At 34.2% G+C, this 26,158-nt stretch overlaps 1 protein-coding gene across 1 annotated transcript in view; it reads right to left on the bottom strand.

Annotated features, from left to right (window-relative positions):
• The window catches only part of TMEM38B (transmembrane protein 38B), a 41,762-nt gene extending 15,741 nt beyond the window's left edge, over positions 1-26,021 (bottom strand). Inside the window, exons 1-5 of the mRNA XM_074361941.1 lie at positions 25,802-26,021; positions 15,911-16,067; positions 5,496-5,680; positions 4,576-4,663; positions 2,411-2,528 (exon numbers count right to left, since the gene is read on the bottom strand). Coding sequence (XP_074218042.1) covers positions 2,411-2,528; positions 4,576-4,663; positions 5,496-5,680; positions 15,911-16,067; positions 25,802-25,913 — 660 coding nt within the window. The 5' untranslated portion in view covers positions 25,914-26,021. The remainder of the gene's footprint in view (positions 1-2,410; positions 2,529-4,575; positions 4,664-5,495; positions 5,681-15,910; positions 16,068-25,801) is intronic.
• Between the last annotated feature and the right edge of the window lie 137 nt (positions 26,022-26,158).

Raw genomic sequence — 26,158 nt, 5'->3', positions numbered from 1 at the left:
GTTAGTATGACTATTATCAAAAGGCAAGCAATAACAAGTGTTGGAGAAGATGTGGAGAAAAGGGAACCTCATACACTGTTGGGAGGAACATAAATTGGCACAGCCACTACTGAAAACAGTATAAAGATTCCTGAAAAAATTAAGAATAGAACTACCATATGATTCAGCTATCCCATTTCTGGGTATTCATATAAAGAATACATAAAAAGTAACTCAAAAAGATATATGCACCCCTATATTCATTGCAGCATTTACAATAGCCATGACATGAAAACAACCTAAGTGCCCATCAATAGATAACTAGATAAAAAAGATGTGGTATATATACACAATGGACTACTGGTATATATATACAATGGAATACTACTCAACCATTATGAAATAAGTGAGACAGAAAAGAAAGGGAACATAACAAATATACATGTAGACATATGTAGACCCCTATACCTCCAAATAAACAATGTATTTACTTTTCACATATACATATAATAATAACAAAATCTCATCAATAACAGTACAGAAATGATATGATTAAAAATGGGCAAATGATCTGAATAGACATTTGTCCAAAGAATATATACAAATAGCCAACAAACACACAAAAAGATGCTCAACATCACTAGTCATCAGGGAAATATGAATCAAAATCACAACGAGTTGCCTCTTAACACCAACTAGGATGGCTCTATAAAAAAGTTAAGTGTTGGTAAGAAAGTGGTGAAATCAGAACTTGCACACACATTGCTGGTGGGAATGTAAAATGATGAAGCCCCTTTGGAAAACAGTGTTAGTTCCTGAAAAGGTTAAAGACAGAGTTACTATATGATCTAATAATTTCATTTCTATATGATATACCCAAGAAAAATATAATACATAACCACACAAAAATTTGTACATGAATGTTTGTAGCTCATTATTCTTATTAGTCAAAAAGTAAAACAATCCAAATATCCATCAACTGATAAATAAAATGTGGTATTATCCACACAACTGAGTATTATTTGGCAATAAAAAGGAATAACATCCTGATACATACTACGACATGGATGAACCTCAAAAACATCATGCTAAGTAAAAAAAACAGTCACAGGTCACAAATTGTATGATTCCACTTATATGAGATGTTAGAACAGGCAAATTTGTAAGCAGAAAGTAGATTAGTGGTTGTCTACAGCTGAGGGGATTGAGGGAAAAAGTCAAGTGACTGCTAATGAGTATGAGGTTTATTTTAGGGTGAAGAAAATATTTTCATATTGATTGTGATAATAGCTGCACAACTCTGTAAACATACTAGAAACCATTGAATTAACACTTTAAATGGATAAACTGTATGGTATGTTAAAATATATCCCAGTAAAGCTGTTGCAAAAAAATACAGCTCAAAGTTTGATGACTGGAAAAAGAGGGCACATATGAAGAGATTTTGCCTCAGGTATTTTAAGTATAATATTTGAATTATAACAATCACAGATCACCTTCATTGCAGAGACTACTGGAATAAAAATAAATGATCCCTAAAGTGATTTGGTTCTTTCTAAGTTATAAATAAATTTACATAATACATCCTGTTTTCCTTTTAAGGATCCCATAGTTAAGTTTTCAGCCAAAAATATCTAGGCTGAGATAGTTATTTATAAAATTTTTCTAGGCTTAAATAATAATCTTATTTTAAAATCAATTGTCTATTTATGAATAGTGAAAAACATCTAATAACTGTTAAGAAGAATAATCAGAATTAGCTTCATGATACAGTTGCAAATAAAATTCATTAACATGTGTCAAGCACAGTCATAGCATGGCATACATCATCTCCAATCTCGTCAACAATTGGTACAATGAAGATGAGGAAATTCGGATTCACAGACATTAAGTGACTTGCATATTCAGGGATCAGACAGCAAAACTAGGATTTGAATTTAAGACTGCCTGTCTCTAAAACTTACGATCTTGTATCATGCTATTTCCTATCTTCAAGAAGGAATAAAGCATCCAACCAGGCAATGGTAATTGAAAAGACTGACCACAAATATGTTCTAATATAAAATTTCAAAAATTTAAAGTTTAAAGGAACTTCAGAGAACATCCACTCCAAGTACCTCATTGTACAAATGACACAACACTATCTTTGCAGTCTCTGATCAGCCTTGGCTATTTTCACTACTTTCTGGCCTTCAATGTACTACAAGGCCATCTGCAAATCTTTCCTAATAGCCTTAATGCAAATCAAATGAGGAATCATAGAAGAGCTATGTTTCAGTAAGTCATGGATGTGCTGAATAAACTCCCCTAAACTGGTATTTTTAGACTATTGTAAAAAAAAAAAATAAATGTTTCTGTTACTTGCCTCTTATGCAGAATTCTGGTTACACAGAATTTGTATTACTGTTTTATTGATACTCTGAAATCTTACCTTTGTGGCCACAAGAAACATAGTATAGAGGAACATAAGATTATGCCTTGATATTGCCAGATGCTTGGTTTGCTGAAATGTGAAGATAACTGACCCCAGCAGGGTTACCTTGGCAGGGCTGAAAATAAAACACATTTTAAGTTGGTAAGTAATAAACATGATTTATCTCTATGTTCTTTAAATAGTACTCTCAAAATATTAATTTAATTAATTATTAATATATGTAACACAAAAATTAGTTACGTAAATACAAAGTTTTGGAAGTGCTGAGCTATATAAAGCTAAATATCTCTCTTCGTAGCATGAAGCAGCAGAGATTTCAGAATATTCATACATATTGTGACTCTCTGATAAAGAGAGTACATTTCTATATGCAATGTTTCTGAAACATATTTGACCACATAATACTTTTCCACAAAGCATCTGAAAGTCCCATGTTTCACAGCATAATTTGGGAAAAGTAGGTAAGTCCTGAAAAACCTTATAGCACCAAACAAACTCCTTGGGTGGGATGGGGGATGGAATAGAAAGCCCTAATTTGTAGCATTTTCTCATTTCCATGGTGAAAATAGTCACTCTTGGGTAACCATAGGGAATTTGTTCCAGGACCTCCCACAAATACCAAAATCCAAGTCCCTTATATAAGACAATGTAGTATTTGCATACAACCTATGCACATCTTCCCAAATACTTCAAATCATCTTGAGATTTTTTTCTTAATACCCAAAAATGTAAATGCTATGTAAATAGTTGTAAATACAATATAAGTGCTATGTCAATAGTTGTCAGCACATGGCAAATTCAAGGTTTGCTTTTTGGAACTTTCTGGAATCTTTTTTCTGGTATTTTTCAATGCACAGTTGGTTAATCCACAAATGCAGAACCCATGGATACAAAGGGCCAACTGTACTCCTGAGGGAGTTGGCCAACTGAGAAAAATGATTCTAGGCAAAGAAAAGTTAGTTTTAAACCAGACAACACCTGGCTTGTTCAAGGATAGAGTGCAGTGAGCAAGGGAGAGAACAGTAAAAGCTGAAGTCAAAGCAAATTGGGTGTGAGGGAGACGCATATGTTGGAGGTCTCATGGCCATTTAGGGAAGTCACTGCAAAGGTTTTGAACACACGAGAATCATAATCTGATTTCAGTTTTATAGCCCCAAGAAATGTTTTATGGAAGACATTTCAAGGCATAAACTTGAAATGAGAAAAATTTCCCTTGAATATCACTAGTGTCTTTCTTATAACTTATTACCAATCAAAGCCTCCTTTGTTCTATTTCTAAACTACCTCATTCAAGCTTTAAGGGCCACATTCCAAGTTAGGCATCCTGAAAGTTACTGATTCACTCAAACATATACTTCATCATTCATACTGCTTCTCAGCCTTCATTTTTAATCCACTGTAATGAGTTTATTTTCACATGACTTCTTCCTCACCTTGCGTATTGTGGCCACTATTTCCTAAGTCTTTTCCTAATTGAATTGTGGGAACATTAACTGTATTTCTGTTTCACTTTCAGGTGCATCAGGGATATATTTGTGACTTATTTAAGACTGTGTCAGTGTCTTAGAGAACATCTAACGATCAGATGCTCTTAAATGGACGCCAAAGGTAGTCTGCATTGTACAGAATAGAGTGGGTTACTTCCTCTCATCTTTTTCTTATAATTAAACTCAATTACATAATTAAACTCAACTCTCATTTTTAAAGCAACTAACAGGGCTTTATGATAATGTATTTATTATTCCCAAAGCTTGAAATTTCACTACCAAAACTATGAATAATTTGAAATCTGGGTGATGCTGGAGCCATTAGTGAAAATGCCAACAGCCTGCAACTGATTCCAGAGAAGTCTGTTCCTACATAGTTCTCTCTCCTTAAATACACACTCTTCCCACAATTCTACAACAATCCAAGAGTTTTTGTTTGGTTTTATTTTCTAAGAGGGGGAACACACAGAGAAAAGAATCAATATTTATTTTAAAAGCTACATTTAAGAGAGCAGACTTTTTGAAAAATTTTTGTTTCCTAGTTTTCTTCCCATTATCATTTTACTTATTTGTTTATCTCATCCACATTTAGAGTCCTCAAAATGTTTTTAAAAATAAATTTGGTAAGATCTAAGGATAAAAGGCTGGGTCTCAGTATAGTTCATACCAACTTACTAGGACATCTTCAGCCATTCATCAGCTTCGGGTTTCCAACCTCCTTTCACCAACTGCTCAAAATTCGTGATAATGCTACCACCTGCACCTAAAAAGAACAAGATAAAACAAAAATACGAAACCAAATTTTGAGAAAATATATGAAATGAAGCCACAATTCTATCTCCTGACTTAAAATTCCAAGAGGATCCCCAAAATATAATTCTTGGGAGAAAGAAAAAAAAGTTGTCTTGTACATTTATGGTACTGAGACAACTCCAATTCTCTCCTCTCACCAGCATGGCAACTGTCTACTGTATTACAATTAAGGTTAAAATTGAGGCCTCAGGCACAGAGATGAGGCTAGAGGTTTGTTTCAGACCTGAAAAAATAAATTCCTCTGCTTTATCATTTCCTTCCCTGATTTTAGTTTGGGGGCAGTATGCTATAACAATAGATTGAGGAATTTATTCAATTCCTACATACAAAAGGACAATAAAGGTAAGTGATGCAGAGTGAACATGAACTCATAATCAATCACATTTACTATTCAGGCTGTTCAGGCTGAAAAAATGGCAATTTTTAAAAATTACATGCACCACATAATTTACGTAAACTTGTTTTATTTATGGTGTATAAATTATACACCTTAATTAACTATGAATCCCTCTGGTTATGCTGCTAATCAAACCAATAATAAAAATTCTGTATTTTAAGATAGTCAGGCTGATGAGTACTAGCGAAAATAAAACAGTGGCTGATGAGTACTAGTGAAAAGTGTCAGTTTTGAATTAATTTTACTATCCAACAGAAACAAGGTTTCTATCTCCAACAAAGACTCTTATTAAAGTACTGGTCCCCATTAATGTAACTAGAGAATTGCTCAGTAGTCATAGTAGATCAATAACAGAATATTCATGAACACATATTGTTAATATTACCTCGAGCCCATCCAATAGCTATCATGACTATCCAGCCATTTTTGTAATAGCTATTAGCATGTGTGACTCCACCTACTATTTTCCAAGTTCTGGTCACTTCCTTCATTCCCGCAGCCAAGAGTTGAACAGGTAGAAATGAATAGCCCTGGGAAACTAGGTCACATGGGCAAAAAAATGTAATATACCTGAAATTAAATTTTAAATATTTTAATATGAGTGGAACCTTAAATAAAAATTCAGCATGTCAGCAATAATAATTTGATAAAAACACAACAAATGGAATTATCCATATAAACATGGAATGTGACAGCAAGAAGACCACTGATTGGGTAAAGTCATTTTTTTAAAATCACATGAAGCACATATAATAATCTATCAAAAAGTCATAATCAAAAGGAACATAAATTTTATACTTCTGAATACTCTGTATATGCAAAAAGTATTCACTGAGTTCCTAATTTGTGCCTACACTATTCTAGCACTAGAAGCTGAGTGGCTGAATCCATTAACAAAATTAGGCAAATATACAATCACTTCTGATTTGGGATTTTTCTAGCTAGATTGTCTCTGTCTTTGGAAAAGGATTAGAAAAGGGCCCTTGGTAGCTGAGCTAGGGGCTGCATTTCAACTCCACTTACATCTTCACTTGTGACCAGACCTCTGTACATAAAGTGCAGCCTATACAGAGAAAGGTCATAGTTCTCAAGGAGATATATTTATGTTTAAAAAATGTATTTTCATACGGCTGAAAGAACATGAAGCTCATTCTCCATTTAGCTAAGGAAGCTTTAGTTTTAACCAGTCAAATTGTGATATTAGTTTAAGAATAATCCACTCCTCCTCAGGTGAATTATTTTTTGAAGTTTCATTTGTTTTAAGCATCTTTCAACAATTTAACAGTAGTGTTAACTGGGAAACACACCACTCTTCCCCCCATTCCTAAAATACTCTCTGGCAGACAATTCTGTGCTTAAAGCATACACCTTGGAGCAATACAGAATACACTGCATGAAAAAAGTATGTTATCTCTTCTTAAAGAAGTTGTTCATCTTACTGTAATTCATCGTTCATAAAGTCAGAATTCCCAGAAGTATTCATGGAATATGAAACCTATCTGCCAAAACACTGCTTCAAAGACCCAATACAAGATGTAATGGTTTGTTCAACCTGAAGCACCCTCTCTTCTGCATCTCTACTTGTCAATTCCTTCCTACTATTCTTCAAGATCCCACTCAAATACTACCATATACATTGCCTTTGGGAGTTTTGTTTTAATATTATCAGTTCAAACTAAATTCCAGTGGCTCTGTACACCTAAAACACTGGTTCCTACACTTCAACACAGCTCTTTATACATTTTTCTTTATAATATATAAAGGCTGCAACGCTCATAATAAACTATAATAATCTTAGACGGCAGGAATCATTCATCTTAATACCCTCCTCTCACCTAAAACTCAGCATAATAAAAAGTAGACCTGATTTAAGTCATTTATTAGCAGTTAATCTGAAGGCAAAATATAAAACATATCATACCAAAGAATCAACTGATAATTAAAGAATTTGAGAGAAAGGATTAAATAATCTAAGAGTGGTAAAAAGCTTTTGAAAAATTACTGCATGATATAAAAATTTTACATGTTCATATAGTATTTTTGAAGCCTCTATACAATTCTCTATTTAAATATGGAACAAGTTTCCAGGAAGTAGTTTAGGTACTGGGGAGAAAAAGAATTACACTTAAATAAGCAATTTTTGAATGTATTTTTAAATAAAATAAAAATATTTTGGTATCCAGTATAATTTAGATTAAGAAAGGGAGATTTAGTTTCACTTTAGCAGTAATGTATGCTCAAAATACTCAAACAAAAAAACAACAAAACAAAAATACAAATGGCCCTATTCTCATCTTCTATACTGAGACTATCTTCAACGTGAGTTAAAAGCCTATACTTGGATTCTACAAGAGTACTACTACAACAGCAATCTTGGACTTTTTCTATTCAACATTATGGCATATGGTCTAAAATTTGTAATTATTGCTATTTTTAATGTCTTTATTGCATTTAATCAGATATTTCTATAGTATGCCTATAATATGCTAATATTTTCAACCGAGAACAGTCTTGTTTCAAGTGTTAAACAGCCACAGGGCAAAAGAACAATTGTTAATTGTGCTCCGTAGACTTACAAGTAAGCAAAACAGACCAGTGGCTCCCTAAACAACTATTCCTGCTCTATAACACAAGTTAGCTTTTTAAAAATCCTTTAATGAATCACTTAACCAACATTCCTTAAGGAATCATCATGTCCTTCCTCTGTAAAGATTATAATTTCACCTTTAATTAAAATTGCAACACTAAGGAACTTTTAACATGTGCTTAAAGGAAACATATCAGAAAAGAAGAAATGGAACTTATCCGGTATGAAATGGAACAAGAAGGCAATTTCTCATACGTTAAGCCACTGAGGTTAATAGAGAGAAAAAAAGGACAAAGAATAGTGCTAACTAACAGAAGTTAGCCTACAACAGGATACAAAACAGGATGCTAGGCTACTGACAAATGAAAGCTAAACCAGTTCAAGTAGGAAAGATGAAATTAGAATTTAGGCTAATAACAGGAGTTGAGCTTCCCACAGTTAGTCACTGAGAATGCCCTACTATTAATTCCCCTTCTCTGACTACCAAAGACAGTATAACTAAGCCAAAACAGAAAAAACTAAATACAGTTCATATGAGTCTGACAGCTTTGCTCTTGCTCTTATTACTCTTATAAATTAATACTTTTGTACATATGCTTTGAAAAGGACTATTACAGAATGACAAATCTATAAAACTATACCTTTTCTTGTATTTTTCCTTACAAAAATGGAGTCTCAGTTATGCAAATGTGCAGTATATAATTGATACTTGGAAGTTAAAGGAAAACAAACTGTCATAAAAATAAATACACAGAAAAATTACAAAATATTTATTTCCCCCACAAATAGTTTTCAAAAAGAAAAATCCTATGAAAGGGTACAGTCTTCCAAACAACAGTAAACAAACACACTATGACATACTAAGTTACTGTTTCCCTTTGCCAGTAGATGGTGCTAATCTCCAGATGTGAGCACTATGAGCTATTATACTAAGGAAAGATGACTTACCCAATAAATGAATTCACATACTCCCTTAGCTCAGCCTGCTAGAGTTTAAAGTACATTACAAACACCATTTTATTTCCAAATTAAAATCAAATGAAGCAAAGATCACACATTTGCTTTCAACATTAAAACCTTAAAAATGAAAATAGTAAAATATACTATGTCTTTAAGCAAATATTATTTTTCTATATTTAAGGGCAGGTGAGAACAGAGACAATGTCAGTATTCCCCAAGTCCAAAACAATACACTGCATAAGTACAGACTGAAGGACTAGGCAGCTGAGGTTTGAATCCTGGCTCCAGCTACCAGATATCCGTGATACCTCGGGCAAGTTATTTAACCCTTCTTGCCTCAGATCTCTCCTCTATTAAAGGAAAATAAAAGAGTACTTACCTCACCAGTGAGGTTAAATGAGGTAATAAAGGTAAAGCGCTCAGAAAAGTGTCTGGGACACAGTAAGTACTACATCAGTGGCTGCTACTGTTGTTGTTTTGTAATGCCAAACAAAACAAATAGAAACAATAGAAATACTCATCAGAAGAATAAATAAAATATAGATATTAATATAATGGATTATACAGCAGTGAGAAGGAATGTACAACAGCTACAAACAAAACAGAGATGTATCTTAGTAACATAATACTGAGCGAAAAAAAGTCCTAGAGAATTATATAGGGTATGATACCCCATTTTAAAACAAATAAAACTAAAAAAACTATTGTTTAGATACTCATATATAAGATGCACACCTTTTTTTAAATGGTAAGAGAAACACAAACAGGGTAGAGGTTATCTGTGGAAAAAGTGCAGAGAGATGGGCTAGGGGGAGAGAAATATAAGTGTACATATAAGTTACTAGTAAAGTCCATTTCTTAGGTTTTTAGGTGAGGTGCAATTTTCCACATTACAGTGGAAATGTAAATTAGCATAATTCCTTTGGGAAATGATGTATCATTATCTAGTAGAGCTTAAGAATCACTTTTCCTATAACTCAGTAAATCTATCTACTCTCAAGCATATACCAAGAGAAAATCTTGCCCATGTACATCAAGTCCTTACCAACACTGTAATAGAAAAAAACTAGAAACACTCTCTGTCACCAGAGAATATGAATATGACAATTCATTCTGATACACTATACAGCAGTAAAAATTAATAAATTACAACCATACACAGTAAGACTAAATCTCAGGAACAGAGGTTGAGCAAAAAAAGCAAGTCACCAAAAAATACATACATATGATTGTACTTATAAAACTTTCAGAAATTATATTGTTTAGGAATATAAACATATGCCAGAATTACATAGAAAAGTAAAGGAACAATAGGTATAAAAATTAAGGATGGTTCTCTCTGAATAAGGAAGAAAGGAGACAGGATCGGGCTGCAGGTGGAGGGTAGCGTACAGGGGACATCAACACTACTGGCAAGGGTTCTAGGAAGACGGTGGCACCAGCAGTTGAATAGATTTTGATCTTTGCAAATTCCCACATAAAAACAGACGGGGCAACTAGACAGCAAAGCCAAAATCCCACCCACAGCACTTACAACAAAATTATGTGACAAGGTATCCCTTCAAATCCCAAAATGCAAATGTGTAGAGACAAATCACCAGCACCCACAAGATCTACGCTGCTTGGCAGGAAGAAGAAAGCAGCAAGGTGGCAACTAACAGACCTAAGAACAAAACAGATGACAAATAGCTAAAGGGTATTCACTAGAAAGCACAGCAGGCCCATTTGGGAAAAACAACAAAAACAACAGCTGAAACTGGAAGGGATTCTGATACTTCCAATACCTGGAGAGCAAACGGTCTATGCTAAGAAGGTCTGAAGGGGTTGGACCAATGATGTCCCCGTGAACTTTGAAAACTGCGATTTACATAGGCTTCCTTCTAGAACAAGCCCCACAATGAGAAGAAAGCACTGGTATATAATCAAAACTGAGCAAGACAGAGCAACAAAAGGAGAAAGTCCAGACCAAACTAGGGAGGGAGAGAAGACCCAGGAAATCTCAGAAAGCAGGTCACTGGAATACTGTGTAAAACAATGGACGAGGAGCTCTATGAAGTCAGAAAATCTTTTCTGAAGTCCACCTTATTTTAAAAGTTCAAGAAACCTGATTCCACATTAAAATGACCAACAGAAAAGTATCAAGGTCAAACCCCATACACATTTACTGTAAGAGGAAAAAGAAACCTACAATGAAAGTACTCAGAAAAATGTGTGCACAAAACAGATCAGAACTGCAACTTCCTATTTCAAAACAAGCTAAAGACATTATGAAAGTGACACAACACATAAAAGAACAATATACATCAGAATTAGAAAAACTAAGAATTGAATATACAATTCTTTCAGGAAGAATAAGAAAGAAGAAAAAGAAACAAATTATTTCAGTAATGAAGATTAAACTAGAAGAAAAACAAAGAGAAATGAAATAACAGTGCCTTCAAAGAAACAGAACGTAAAAAGGAAAATATTTTAAATTTTTTAAAAAGATAGATAAAAAGGTTCACTGAAGAAAGGCAAAAAAAGAGCCAATAGGAGTTCTCGAAGAAAACCAAAGCAAGAAAAGAGTACAATTACCAAAATAACTTTCTCAATTAAAAACTATAACAAAAACAAAAAATGTGTAGCTACTAAAAAGAAAAGACCACATACCAAGAATACTGACTCTGAATGACCAACACCTAGACATATTATATTTAAATTATTAGGCTTTAATGGAAAAAAAAAAACTTGGGGGCATCTTAAAAAGACCATGTGAAAGAAAATTAAATGATCATCAGAGTTTTCCACAGCAATGCTTTATAAGACAAGAAAACTGAGTAATATATTTAAAATACTCAAAGACAGAAAGTTGAATCCTATGACTTTATATCAAATAAAACTGACTTTCACGTACAAAAGACACAAACTTATTAGCACATGAGAATTCAGGGACTACTATTCTAGATGAATCTACTAGAGAAAAAGCTTCAGACAACCAAAATTACTAGAGACACAGACATAAGAACTGGTGACAAGCATTAAATACAGAGTTGGCTATAGAAGACTGAATGAGGATTAATAAGGGAAGAGTATAGCACATAGCAGCTATTACTATGACAATGGAGAATAGTACTTCCATGTAAAAAACAGGAGGAGAATGAGAAGTGTATATGTAAAAAAATTACTATGTTTAGTAATCATGTCAGTGATGGCATTCATACTGTTACTCCAAAGCAACTGTGTATTGCATGAATACAGAATAAATGAGCAATGTTGGAATATCCTAATTCTATCGTGTCTTGTGCCCCTAAGAACCAAGCTTCTTAGTGTGGAAGAAAAAGATACACATGTAACAGAAAGGTTAAATAAAAGTTCCATGATCTTGAATTTGAATTAGAAACATCAAATGAACTCATGAATTATTTTATCCTTATTTTTCATAGCTCTGTCCACTGAAAAGGCCTAGAAACAATAACTAATCCAGTAATAATGAACATGTCTAATGCTCAGACTGTGGTCTCGAAATACCATTTCTCACTAAAAGGAACCAGCACTTTTTAGAGAAATGAGTAATTCAAGAATAAAGTACAAGATGAATCTTACATTAAGTAGCAAGGAAGCTAATCAAAGTCTCAAGAGCCAAAGTGAAGAAATTCCCAGTGGCCAATGATGGAACGATGTGACCTTCAATAGTGAGAAAACTGCAATTTATTGAAATCCATAAAATACACTTAAATCCATGAGTTCATACTTCACTAAAAACAAAAAACAAAACAAAACAAAAAAACTGGTCATCTTTGAAGAATAGCAGAGGACTAATTCATTATCTTGAGAACTGGTAAATAAAGAGAAAGAATCAAATATTTATCCTGCCTTTCCTTTATAAACTATACAACTGGGTAACCAAATAATAATTAGTGGGAAGTATTTATTTATATTATCCCAACTAATACATAAGAAGATAGAATTTGCCTATTGCCATTTTGTAATTCTCAATTACTTACTAGACAATAGTCATTAAGTATAAAAAGAGTGCTAAATGTCAACAAAAAGAAAGCTAATCAGATATCTGGAGCCTCTTCTGGTCTCTATAAAATGAAAGAGACTTAAGAGATATTAAAATTGTTAATAGGTACAACTAAATTATAGTGTCTAGGGATGACATCTGGATGATAAAATTATAAAAATATGAAAAGAACTGATTGCCATAAAAGTCAGAATAATGGTGTGTTATCATAATGGTTATTTAAGGTGTGAAAGGGGTTGTGATTGGAATGTGATACAGAAGAGGAAATTCTGGGATGGATGGCAAAGCTTTATTTCCTGACTTGGGTCATGGTTTCAAGGATATACCTAACAAAAAATTTCATTAGGCCATATATTTGGTTTTTGTGGTTTTTACTTTATAATAGAATATTTTTGTAAGTGGCAATTTTTTCTTAATCTAAATGAAGGATATACAAGTTTTTGTTATACCAATTTGTTACATGTTGCATATATTTTATAAATATTCTTTTGTACCTACTCAATATTAATTAAAATTTTAAATTAAAAAACACATATTGTTCATAATGAAAACTCTTCTTGGTCAAGATCATGCAAATTGAAATCCAGACCGTATTATTTACCAACTCTTCAAGCCTCAATTTCATCTTATGTAAAATGGGGATAATAGAAGATCTCAAGTTAACAAATAATTAAATACTATACTATTAATTCACCACATAAAAATGTATTTCTTATTTTCTATTTCTAACATATCTTTTAGTTTCAGCCAAAAAAGTATATATTTATAGACAAGCAATTTTATTTCTTCAGTGAATCGACTAATCAAGATCTGTAATTTCTTGCTACTCAAGTATAGAAATCCCATTTAATATAACACCATATAGCAGTCCACTCCTTTAGCAACGTATTCACTGCAGTACTTGGCACACAGTTAACAAAACAAAGCCCCTGCTCTGATAGGCTATTATTCTAGTGGAGTGAGACAAACCAACGTTAAAAAGAAATAAACAGACAACATGTCAGATAGCAATACGTCTAAGAAAAAAAAAAGTATGATATGATAGTCATGGGAGAGGAAGTGTTTTTTTCAGAAAAGATCTCCCCCAAAAAAGAAAATATGAGCTTTCTAAGAAAAGAACATTACAGACAAAAGAGAGCAAGCACAAAGGCACGGAGGTAGAATACCTTTGTGTTCAACAAATGCTAAAGCCAATGTGGCTGGAGCAGATGGACCAGAAGTAGAGTAGAAAGACATTACATTAAAGAGACAGGAAGGGAAGATTCTGTAGGGTCTTAAAGGCCACGATAAGTTTTGAATTTTCTTCCTAATAAGATAAGAAACCACTGAGAATAGCAGTAATATGTTCCAACTTACTGTAAATTAATCATTTTATCTACTATGTGAAGAACAGACTCAGGGGGATAATGAAAGAAGTAGCTAGACCACTTAGGAACCTACTGCAACTGTCCAGGCAAGAAATATTGGTAGTTAGTATACAGGAGTAGTGGAAGTGATTAAAAGTGCCAGACTCTGGATATCCGTTTTTGTTTTGGTTTTTTTTGGTTTTGCCAATTTTTTAATTGAAGAATACTCAGTAACAATGTGTCAATTTCTGATGTACAGCAAAATGTTTCAGTCATACACAGAAATACATATATTCGTTTTCATATTCTTTTTCATTATAGGTTACTACAAGATACTGAATATAGTTCCCTGTGCTATACAGAAGAAACTTGTTCTTTTATATATTTTTATATATAGTAGTTAATATTTACAAATCTGAAAGTCTCAATTTTTCCCTTCCTGCCCCCTTTCCCCCTTGGTAACTATAAGATTGTTTACTATGTCTATGAGTCTGTTTCTGTTTTGTAAATGAGCTCATTAGAGTCTTTTTTCTTTTTTTAGATTCCACATATGAGTGGTATCAAATGGTATTTTTCTTTCTCTTTCTGGCTTATTTCACTTAGAATGATGATCTCCAAGTCCATCCATGTTGCTTCAAATGGCATTATTTTATTCTTTTTTGTGGCTGAGTAGTATTCCACTGTATAAATGTACCACAGCTTCTTTATGTATATCTTACTTTTCAAGTACTTCAGCATCTACACTCAAAAAATTATCCAAAATGGCTAATATCCTTTTAAAATATTGCTATAGAAATAAAAGTCCTTGGAAATAAAAATGACATAAAACACATAGCAACTAGAAGACTATACTTTAAGAGATGGTTAAAAAAATCAATAAGAGACAGTGGCTGTTTAAGTGTAAAGGCTCTAAAGTCAAACTTCCTGGTTTTGATTCTAGCTCAATAATTCACAAAATACAAAAATTTTAGCAATGTTTCTCTGTGCCTCAGTTTTCTCATTTCTCAAATGGAAATAATAATAGTTACTTCATAGGACTCTTGTGATTAAATATGACAATGAATAAAAAGAATTTAGCTGACATATGGTAACAACTCAATAAATATTAGCTATCAAATTTATTGTTCTACTCCTAGTTTATACCGCCATAAGTTCCCACTATTTTTCTCAGTCCTCCTATTATTTATATTTCCTTTTATGACTAGTTACATATTCATTTTAAATTATCACAATAAAAATTAAATTTAGATGTTCCTAACATTATATATTTCAGTGATATGGTTTTTAATCAAAAGCATAGCTTTTGCTTTAGATATAACAAGGCTCTCTGATTTGTATTATACTTTTTTTTAACTTGATGGATCAAACCACTTAAAGATAACTGAATTTGGATTTGCAAGAATCTAAAGCAATTCCTACTAATATTTCTCCTTCACTTCAAAATTAAATTCAAAACAAAATTAATGTTAAATTTCATAAGGCTCTGAAAAATCCAACGGAGTACAAGAACAATTACCATAAATATGACTCATAATCACTAGGACTTTCTGTGTAGTTTATCACATTCTTGATTATCCTGTTGCATAACTATGTGTATGGGTTCGGTTCACAAGATCAACTGTTTGGGGTCAAATACTTGATGCCCTTTCATATTTGAAATGCTTCCACTAAAGATACATAAAACAATGGTAACTATACCTACCTCTGGGAGAGGATAAGGGAGAAGGGTAAGAAAGACATATTTTGCACTTAAAACCTTTGGCATTATTAGGGTTCCTTCCCTTGTACATGCATTGACTTTCTAGGAACATAAAATATTTTTTAAAGAAAAAAATTCCATTAACTAATAATTTACAGAACAATTTTTTAATGTCTCATAGTTTACCACAATGGCAGCTTACCAGATTGAAGATGCCAGTAATATGTTAGTGTTGTTTGCAAGAAACCTCAATGGAGGTTCTGCAAGCAGTATACAGGATAAAATTCCTCCACCAAAGCAGTGGAGCATAGCAGTAAACCAGCTTGACAGAGGATTCTTCCATGCCATCGCTGCTGCTCCTGAAATGATAAAGTAAAAATGTGGTCTGAAATACTGTATATTAAACAAGTCCTGAGGTACCTGTGGCTCTAAAGAAATACACTTCTTAATATCATAACTTTCTAGGACTTATTATTACTCATAAGTGTGACAATCATGATTATAAATGGCACCTTCTGTTCTTTGAATCAAAACTGGAAGCATTTTGTTAGGACATGGGTGATTTGGGGCACCTTTAAAAACTCTGTTCAGGATCTTACTGTCAGTTTCCTAGTAGTACATTATTATAAACAATCTCCCCACCTATTGTCTCCTTTTATTCCCAACCCTATTCTAGGTACGCTGGTTGATATGTCAAAGCGATACATTAAGAAAAATTTATAATCTTAAGTACTTTGGAAAATAAAAGCTGAAATAAAGAAACAAAATTTTCAGTATGACAAGCTGGAAACAGAATAACAAAATAAACCAGAGGTGAAAGGTTGATGAGGAACAGGTATTTACATTATCTCAAGTGTCTCCTAACAAATTACTTATTAATCATGGAGAAAAATAATAACTTTAGAGTGGACAAATCTTGAAGATATAACTATAAAACAAACAACATCAGGTGACTCCTCACATTTTGCACCAAGAAGACATCATCACTTCTGCAGTATTTCTACCAAAAATGTATAACCTGAATTAATTGAATCAGACATACTCAAATTGAGGGCTATTCTGAAAAAACAAACAAATAACAACATAGCTTATATTTTAACAACGTCACAGTCAAGAAACACAAAAACAGGGCTGATGAAATGTTCCAGATTAAATGACATTAAAGAAACAACTAAATGCAATGCATTTCCTAGATCATATCATATAAAGAATATTTATAAAGGATCTTTTTGGACAATTGATGAAATCTAAATATGGACTGTGGCCTTGATAACTGTACTGTATCACTGTTAAACTTCCTAATTTTAATAACTGTACAGTGGTTCTTAAAATTAATAAACTGAAGTAATTAGAAGTAACTGGGCAAAAATGCCTCCAAATTTACACTCAAGTGGTTCTGAAAAAATACTATGCATAAACAAAAACATTCAGAGAGGATGCTAAAGTACAAACTTCTAGTTATAAGATAAATAAGTTCTTAGGATCTAATGTACAGTGTAATAGCTGTAGTCAATAGTACTGTATGATACTGTATTTTATACTTGAAATTTGCTAAGAGGATAGGTTTTAAGTGTTGTCACCACACACATACAAAAAAAGGTAACTATATGAGATGATGGATGTGCTAACTAATTTGATTATGGTAATTACTTCACAATGTTTATGTGTATATATGTAATCATCACATTGTATACTTTAAATATGTATAATTTTGTCAGTTATATGTCAGTACAGATAGGAAAAAATAAAATAAGTGAGGTAAAATGCTAATAGTTGGTGATTCTGGGTAAAGTATATAGGAGTTCCTTGACCTAGTCTGGCAACTTTCCTTTAAGTTTGAAATTATTAAAGGAAAAAGTACAAAAAAAGTTTTTCAAGTCAGCCATAGACACAGAAGCAAATTATAAAAACAAAAGTAGAAATTTATTAGATGCTAAAATAGGGAGCTAGAGATAGGCAATTAATAAAGCCAACCCAAAGCTGTTTTTGGAAAAGACCAATAAAACAACCATTGTTCAACAAGTCTGAAAAAGGCAGGGGAGGGAAGAAGAATGAAAATTAATGCCTAACATTAGAAGCAAAAAAAAAAAAAAAAAAAGGGAAATGATTTGAGAGCTTTTCTCATTATAAGAAAACAACATGTATTTAACCTAATAAATATGAAGATGTAGTTGAAATGGACAATTTTCTAAGAAACTAGATATTAGCAAAATTCCCTTAAGAACAGATATAAATTTGAACATACAAATAACTATGGAAAAAGTTACAGGGCAGTCCAAGATCTATCCTGAGAAAGTGCTAGACTCAGATAAATTAATAGGAAACATTTATCAAATAGTTTTGGGTTACTCTTTTTTTTTAAGTTACATAACTATTACAGAGTTTAGCAAACCATTACAGAGTTTAGAAAAGCTTAAATCATTATATGAAAACAACATAACTCCAACATAAAATTATAAAGAAAACAAAGAAGAGAGAATGAGAGAGGAAGGAGAAAGAGAAGGAGTCAGGGAGGAAGAGAGAAGGGAAAGGAGGGAGGGAAGAAACAAAAGAGGAAAGAAGACACACTGTAATTCTAACTTATGAGTATAGTGCACAAATACATCAATAACAAATTGAAATCAATAGTTTTTCAAAAGGATAATAAATCATAACCAAGTAGATTTCATCCAAAGAATTTAAGGGACATTCCATATTTAGAAATTCATTAAAATCATTCACTATATAAACAAATTTATGATCATTCCTTTAGATAGACAGTAAAAGATCACTTGCTAAAAATTCAATATTCTAAGTTTTTTAAAAAATCTAGCAATCTAAGAACAGAAAAAAAAAAAAAGCCATGAAGGAAAAGATTTACAAGTCTGACATCATCAGAATTTAAAACTTCTATTTAACAAAAAAATGGGATAAAACAATTTTTTTTAACTAACAAAGCAAATTCCAATAAATCAACAGAAAAAGACAACAAACTCAATAGAAAAATGAGCAAGTCACAAAGCAGAAAATATAAATCACTAAGAAACATGCCAAAAAATAAACAAAGGAAAAGTCCTTAACTCATCATTAATCAAACAAAAACAAAATTAAAAATGTTACTTCACACACCTTCAATTGGCAAAAAAAAAAAAAAAAATTACAACTTAATATCAATAAATTGGCAAAAGTATGAGGAAATTCATATACCTCTAGTGAGAATAAAAATAAGCAAAACCATTCTGAAAAACAATTTCATAGTTATCAATTAAAATTTTAAATTGACTTAAGTGCCCAAGGAGTTTCATACAAGAATATTGAAGCAGTGCTGTTTACAATGCTGTGATAAAAATGAAAACTATAAATGACCACCATCAGAGGAATAGTTAAACAAACCATGATCAGCTGTACTATGGTATACAAGAGCAATTCAAGAGTGTGGTAGATCAATATCAACATGGGAAGATCCACAAGACATGCTGCTGAATAAAAACAAAAACCAAATACAATCATGTTGAAAAAAATATTATAGCATGTAATTATTTATGGGCAGAAATCAAACACTATGTATTTGTATAGGTACATACATGGAATGCACAGAAAAGGGTCTGAAATACACCAAAATATTAACTGTTACCTCCTGAGGAAGCTTAGAATTAGGGAAGATTGTCAAAGGGGCTTTACATTTATTTAATTATATTGATTATATTATTTGATGATATATGAATTCTTGAAAAAAAGTTTATTAATTATAAAATTAAACAAAAATTTAGCCAATTATGTCATATCCAATCTGAGAAAACCAATGCATCTATTCAAAACAAATGTAGCAGCTTTACATGAACTGATATGACAAAAAGAAAACCTTCGGTATATAAACAATATGTACAGTAAGAAATCATTTGCTGGGGAAAAGAAAAAATGATGTATTTCTATAGGTACACACACATGCAGCTAATGCATAAAATAAGGTATTCAAGAATACCCAACCAAACTGTAAACTGTTGTTACCTTTTAGGGAGAGGCACATTTATGCAAAAACAGACAATAAAATAAATTATGCAAATGTATGTGTGAGTTCAGTAGAGTAACATCATACTTGTACTAACATGGGAATTCATCTATATGTGCTCAGGGGAAAAAAGGAGAGGGAGATAAAAATTTAAATATTGCAACCCACCATTCCACACAACAAAATGTGCCCAGGAGTGAACATGAGTTGGCAGATGTGAATTTTCAGTGGTGTACATATCCCATCAAATGAAGTGATGCCAAGGTTTAATGATATACATCTGGTGATAACTCAAGAAATGGCGACCTATACCAATATGGAAGAAAAATTAGTTTTGAAACACTTACTATAAAACAAGACGTCAATCTCCAGTGTAGCAATTTCTCCTAAACTTAAATATTTTTCAAGAGTTATTTTGATGATACGTGGTCATGCTGTCTTTATAGAGCCAAACCCTTACGTAAGATGTGAGACCAATATGTCTCTCTATATAAATATATACTGTTATCCATCTAAATATGTATACAGGCACTGTTTGGTATTACCCTGTACAGTGATGACTGATTATAACACTGGTCAGTCAGCACAGTGATGAATATGATCTTTTCCTTTGGTCAATGGACATTCACTGCCATGCTGAGCCATTCTCATACTGAGAGGCAATACAGAGTCCTCAACAGTACAGACTCTGGAGTTTAATTGCCCAGCTATAAATCCTGGCTCCAGCACTTACTCTTTGTGTGAACGCCACAAGGTAACTGTTTTCCCACATCTTAAAAAAAAATAAATAAGTACATACATATGTGTGCATGTGCGTGTGTGTATGGAGAGAGACAGAAGGCAGGGCAGGGAGAGAGAGGGAGGAAAAGGAAAAGGAAAACCTACTTCACAGGATTTTTGTAAGGGTTGACTGTGAGTGAGTACGTTTAAAGCATTTAGAATGTGGGCCTGGCAGATAGTAACAGTAAGTATCAGCTATCACTATTATGACAGAAGTGAACAGAAATGAAAAGCAAAATTCCCCTTTCCTCTCTACTTCTATCCTTCAATCATACTCATTTCCTATGGGTGACACCTTCCAGATTTTTTTCTATGCTTATTTACACATAAATAAGCACACCTTTTCCCTCTTCTTCTCCCACAACCCCATCCCGTGTGTGTGTGTGTGTGTGTGTGTGTGCGCGCGTGTGTGTGTGTTCCCTCTGTCTCTCACAGGCATACCCTGGTTAGCTCTGTGGACAGATTCTGGAAATGGGAGCTCTAACTGAACAAGAGCTATAGCACAGTTACTATGAAGACACATTCCAAAGTAACTGATTACTTCTGATAAATATACTATTAGGGAACACTAGCTCTTATCTCTAGCCTCTGTATCCCTTAGTGCTACTCTAATGGAAGATTTAGCATTATGATCATCCATCTGACACAACAATTTGGCTTAGCCAAATTCAAATATTCAAAACCCAGTTTTCCTTTGACCATTAAAACAGTCCAAATCAAATTTACTAAATTTGATGCTTTCACACAGATTACTCACTCATGTAATATGCATTTCTGATTAAGTCTGTCAAAATAACTTTCCTTTTCCCTCAATTTTCACATTATTTTACCCTTTCCTCTTAAGACACACCATATTCTAGATTTTGTTCACAAGTGTTAGTTCCATTATAAGATCGTTATCCCTTGAGACTCTAAGAGACATTAATATAAAGAAGGTGCTCTATAAATGTTCACTGTATGAGAGAAAAATACATGTGAAATATTTCAGAAGTGTGAATATGACAATTTATTACCCTTAATTTCCCTTAGTCTTATCACAAGTCACTGAAGTAGCTGTGATTATGTATCAGTTTTGTGACTCTCTGTAGAACCTCTAACCTCTCTTGGCTTAAATTTCAACTTTCATAAAATGAGAATAACACGTAATTTATAAGAATTTAAAATGAGAGACTATGAGCAAGGTAGCAGGATACAAAATAAACATACAGAAATCAGTTGCATTTCTTTACACTGACAATGAAACAGCAGGAAAAGAAAGTAAAGTAACAGTCCCTTTTAAAATTGCACCCAAAACAATAAAACACTTAGGAATAAATCTGACCAAGGAGGTGAAAGACTTATACATGGAGAGCTACAAAACACTGATTAAGGAAATTAAAGGTGACTTAAGAAAATGGAAAGATATTCCATGCTCTTGGATTAGAAGAATCAATATTGTTAAAATGGCCATACTACCCAAAGGAATCTACAGATTTAATGCTTTATTCCTGGATTTAATTTCTGAAAGCAAAGGAGAAACTGACTGGTGATGTGGAAATGACAGAAATCACAGGAGAAAATAACCATGTCAAATGACAACTTATTGAGAAAGTGCTAAGTACTGAGAAACCAGGAACATTAAATGAATCTGCAAAGAGAGAGCACAGAATGGTTGAGAACTTTGAAATCAGCCCAAAAACTAGCTCTATAATTTACCAAATTATGTGACTTAAGTAAAGGGTATTTTATTCCCATAAAACTATTCCTCATCTGAAAAATGAGTTCAATAATACCTATCTAAAAAGATGTGTTAGGATTAGAATTAAGATACTAAAATGTTCTGCATGTAACAGAAATGAATGAATATTGTGTAAGAAAGGTAGTGCAACCTATGTGACACTATGAGGAAAGAGAAGGAGGGGAAGGAAGAGGAACAGGGGCGGTGGGGGGAGACGACAATGACAACAGCACAGTTGAGTTTCTCTAGGGCTATAACAGTATCTTTCATCTTAACATCCTCAACATCTAATACAGTGTCTGATACATTTCAATGAATATTTGTTTAATCGAACTACCTACAATTTGAAAGAAGTTAGCAAAACAGTGGTCAGAGAATTAAGAGTAAAGTAATAGATTTTGTGTGTAAAAATCAAGTAGAGATAATTCTAAATTTTCAGAAAGTCTTACAGAAAACAACAATCAGATATAAATGTAGGATTAAAGATATGTGTTTATTTTAATGAAGACTTAAATGAGGAAAAAACAGAGAAGACAGATTTTAAATGTGAGATAAGAGATTAAAATTGATGATGCAAATTTTCTGTTAAAATGATTTCTGACCAACAGATCTCAAAGCAGCATTTTCCAACTTCTTAATAAAATGCCCAAGAAAACAGGAAAAAACAGACAAACAAACAAACAAAAAACCTACACTGCCAGACAAAACTAAAAACTATAGACATCAGATGCCAGAGTACAGGAGGAACTACAGTTAAGTATGAGGCAAATGGAAGTAAACTAAGAAATAAAAAACAATCCAACATATTAAATAATACCCTGATGTCTTTACTTATGAAGCACAAGTCACATGGAAAAGGAAAGCTGGGGTGAGAGAGGGAAAAATCACCTTTCCCTGGATTTGAAGACCTACAACCTAAAGCAAACAAAAAAGGCGATGGATGCTACCCTTACCAACACCACATAAGAGTTAATCCCCTTTACCCGCCTGCCCCCAACAGCACCTTTTAAGATCTAGACTACAAATCGTTAAGATGTAAATTGTAGAAAGTGGGGAGTGGTAGAGTACATTCCAAAATGTACTCTAGGTTGAGGGGATAAGAAGAATCCTGGTAGCAGTACATAGATGAATTGTAGTTTTACTGTACTACAGGTCTGAGTTTTAGAGAATCAGTCACTGGGGAACAGAAAAAAGCTGCCAATTAAGTAAAATTTTAAATAAAGTATTGGCAAAATCAAACCCCCTAGTGAAATGATACATCAAACAAGCAGAGTTTATGACAAAAATGTAAGGATAATTTATTTTTTAATGTATTACATTACATTTTAAATAGGAAAAACAATATGACCAACTCAATAGATTTATAGAAGTGAAAATGCAAATGGCCAATAAACTTAAGCACAAATTCAAGGGAGGATATAGCTCAGTGGTAGAGTACATGCCTAGCATGCATGATGTCCAGGGTTCAATCCCCAGTACCTCCATTAAAAAATAAATAAATAAAAATAAACCTAATTACCTCCTCTCCCCCCAAAAAAAGCACAAACTCATTAGTAACCATGACTGATGCAAATGAAAATTATGTTTTCTGATCATGAGAATGACAAGATACTTAGGACTGATAACAGCAAGTACTGTGAAAGGAAACAAGTAAGACTAACACAATCCTGGTAAAAGCTTAAATTAAGTAGGTACACTCTTCTGTGTGAATTCTATAATTTTTACCTGCTTACAAGTACTGGTACTAGAATATAAGGTTTTTATACCATGTGTCATATTGTATTAGCATTCAGCTAGTCCCGTGGTTCTCAAGGCTTTTGGTCTCAGGACTCCTCTGCAACCCTCAAAACTAGTGAGATCAATGGTAGACAGAGGCTTGGGAAAGGCTGACTACAAAGGGGCAAAAGGCAATCTAGGATAGGTGATAAAACTGTTCTGTATCTTGATTGTGGTGAGAGTTACCTGACTGTATATGTTTGTCCAAAATCATAGAACTTTAAGGGGGTGAATATAATGTATGTAAATGAAACCTTAAAAGAGACTTGACTCAAAAAAAGAAATTCTTTAAGATTCCCAAAGAACTTTTGTTTATGTGGGTTATCAATATTTAGTATATTAGAAATTATGAGAAAATTTGTAAATAGTTCTTTATGTCTTCATTATTTAAATAATAAATGCACTAAATGTTAACAAATAATATATTCTTTATGAAAAATAACTATTTTCCAAAGCAAAAAACATTTAGTGAGAAAACTCACATTTTTTTAGTAAATCTCTTTCATGTCTGGCTTCAAGTAGAAAAAAATTTGGTTCTCATACCTGCTTCTGCATTCAATCGCTTACAGTATGGCAGGTCATGTGGCCTCTTGAAAACTCCACTGAACACTTATGAGAAAGTTAAGTGTGAAAAAGACAGTATCTACATATTAGGATGAAACAATTTTTCACCTAGAAGTGTCAGGAACCCCAGGGGTTCCTGGGCCACACTATGAAAATCTCTGACTTAACCTATACAAGAAAATACCAAATATTGAGTATGGCAGAATAATAAAATGTACTTATTTTCAAATCAAGGAAGCAGTCTCTCATGCAGATAATCTATCCTGATTTAATACACTAATATTTCCCCGGTCAAAACGTCCACTAAACAATGATTCGGACTGAGCTACAAATTTCAACTTTAAAAAATATATCTGAGGTCCGAGGATTTAAACAGTTAAGTCCGTAATAAAGCAGCACCCTCAAGCCCTCACTCACTGACTCTAGGACAGGCAGAATAAAGGCAGCACGAACATGGAGAAAGGCAAAGAAAATGCCTGAGCTCAAAGAAACAGGAGATCATAAAACAAAAAGTCAGGTAGAATAACTGCAAAAGTAAAGCAATACAAGGGCGAACATATTCGGAATGTGAAATACAAGAAAAAAACAGATATTGCTCCTTAAAAGAACTCAAAACGCTGTAAAAAAGACATCCCCCTTCTAAGAGACAGTTAAACTATCCTAAATGGCACTTCTTGAACCATGTCACTCATATGACCGAAAATGGGACTCCACCGTCTTCTCAACTACCACTGTGTCTAACACGCCAAGCGAGGTGGGAGAACTCCGCGTCCAGGGGAAGGTAGGGGTGCCTGCTCGAGGCTTTTTATTTAAGTGTTTACACAACTTTCAGAGCCGGAGAGCCGTCCAGAACTAGTCACTCCCCCATGCGACTAAGTCAGACGCGCCGTTCCTGGGAGTTCTGTTCCCAGGTCACTTTAAAACACTTTCCCGGGAAGCGCTGGCACCACCCGGCAGTCCCCGGGCTCCGCAGCGGCCGCCCCGCCACCTGTCCCCGGGTCCCGCCCGCGGCGGTGGGGCGGCCCCGCACTCCCATGACGCCGCCTCGCGGACCCGGGCGCGCCTCCTCCGACGAGGACCGGGACCGCCTCCCTCCCGCGGCCTCAGCTCCCCCGTCTGCACTCGAGGGGCCGGACAAGCCGGCTCTAGAGCCCCTCCAGCTCCACTACCCGGCCCCGGGCGGGAGGCAGCCCGGCCGCTCACCCCGCTCAGGCGTCCTCGCGGTGAGACGGCCCTGAGGGGGCTGGTCTGCGGCACCCCGCACTCACCCGGCTGACGCTTCAGCGCCATCACCGACACCAGGTAGTGGGCGATGTCAAAAAAGGGGAACATGGAAGTACGAGAAAACGCAAGGGTCAGCTCATTCCAAGGAGAGTCCATCGCGACGACCGAGCGCGGCAGCCGGACGGCCGCAGCGACGGGTTCCCGGTGTACGCGAAGAGGCGTGGGGGAGGGGACGGCTGCGGCCGCGCGCTCTTTGGCGCGGCCTCGAGGAGCCCTGCGCGTGCGCTCCGGCGCCGGCGCGCGGAGGGGCGGGGCCGCGTGTCCCGGGAGCCGTGGGCGCGCGGGCGTTTGGTGGGTGGGCGGGGTGAGTGGCTTACCCCGTGCTCTCGCGAGGCAATCCT

The sequence above is a fragment of the Camelus bactrianus genome, chromosome 4 (assembly GCF_048773025.1).
Source record: "Camelus bactrianus isolate YW-2024 breed Bactrian camel chromosome 4, ASM4877302v1, whole genome shotgun sequence".
Classification (NCBI taxonomy): Eukaryota; Metazoa; Chordata; class Mammalia; order Artiodactyla; family Camelidae; genus Camelus; species Camelus bactrianus.
The sequence above is the reverse complement of the archived record's forward strand: the minus strand, read 5'-3'. Positions and strand labels throughout refer to the sequence as shown.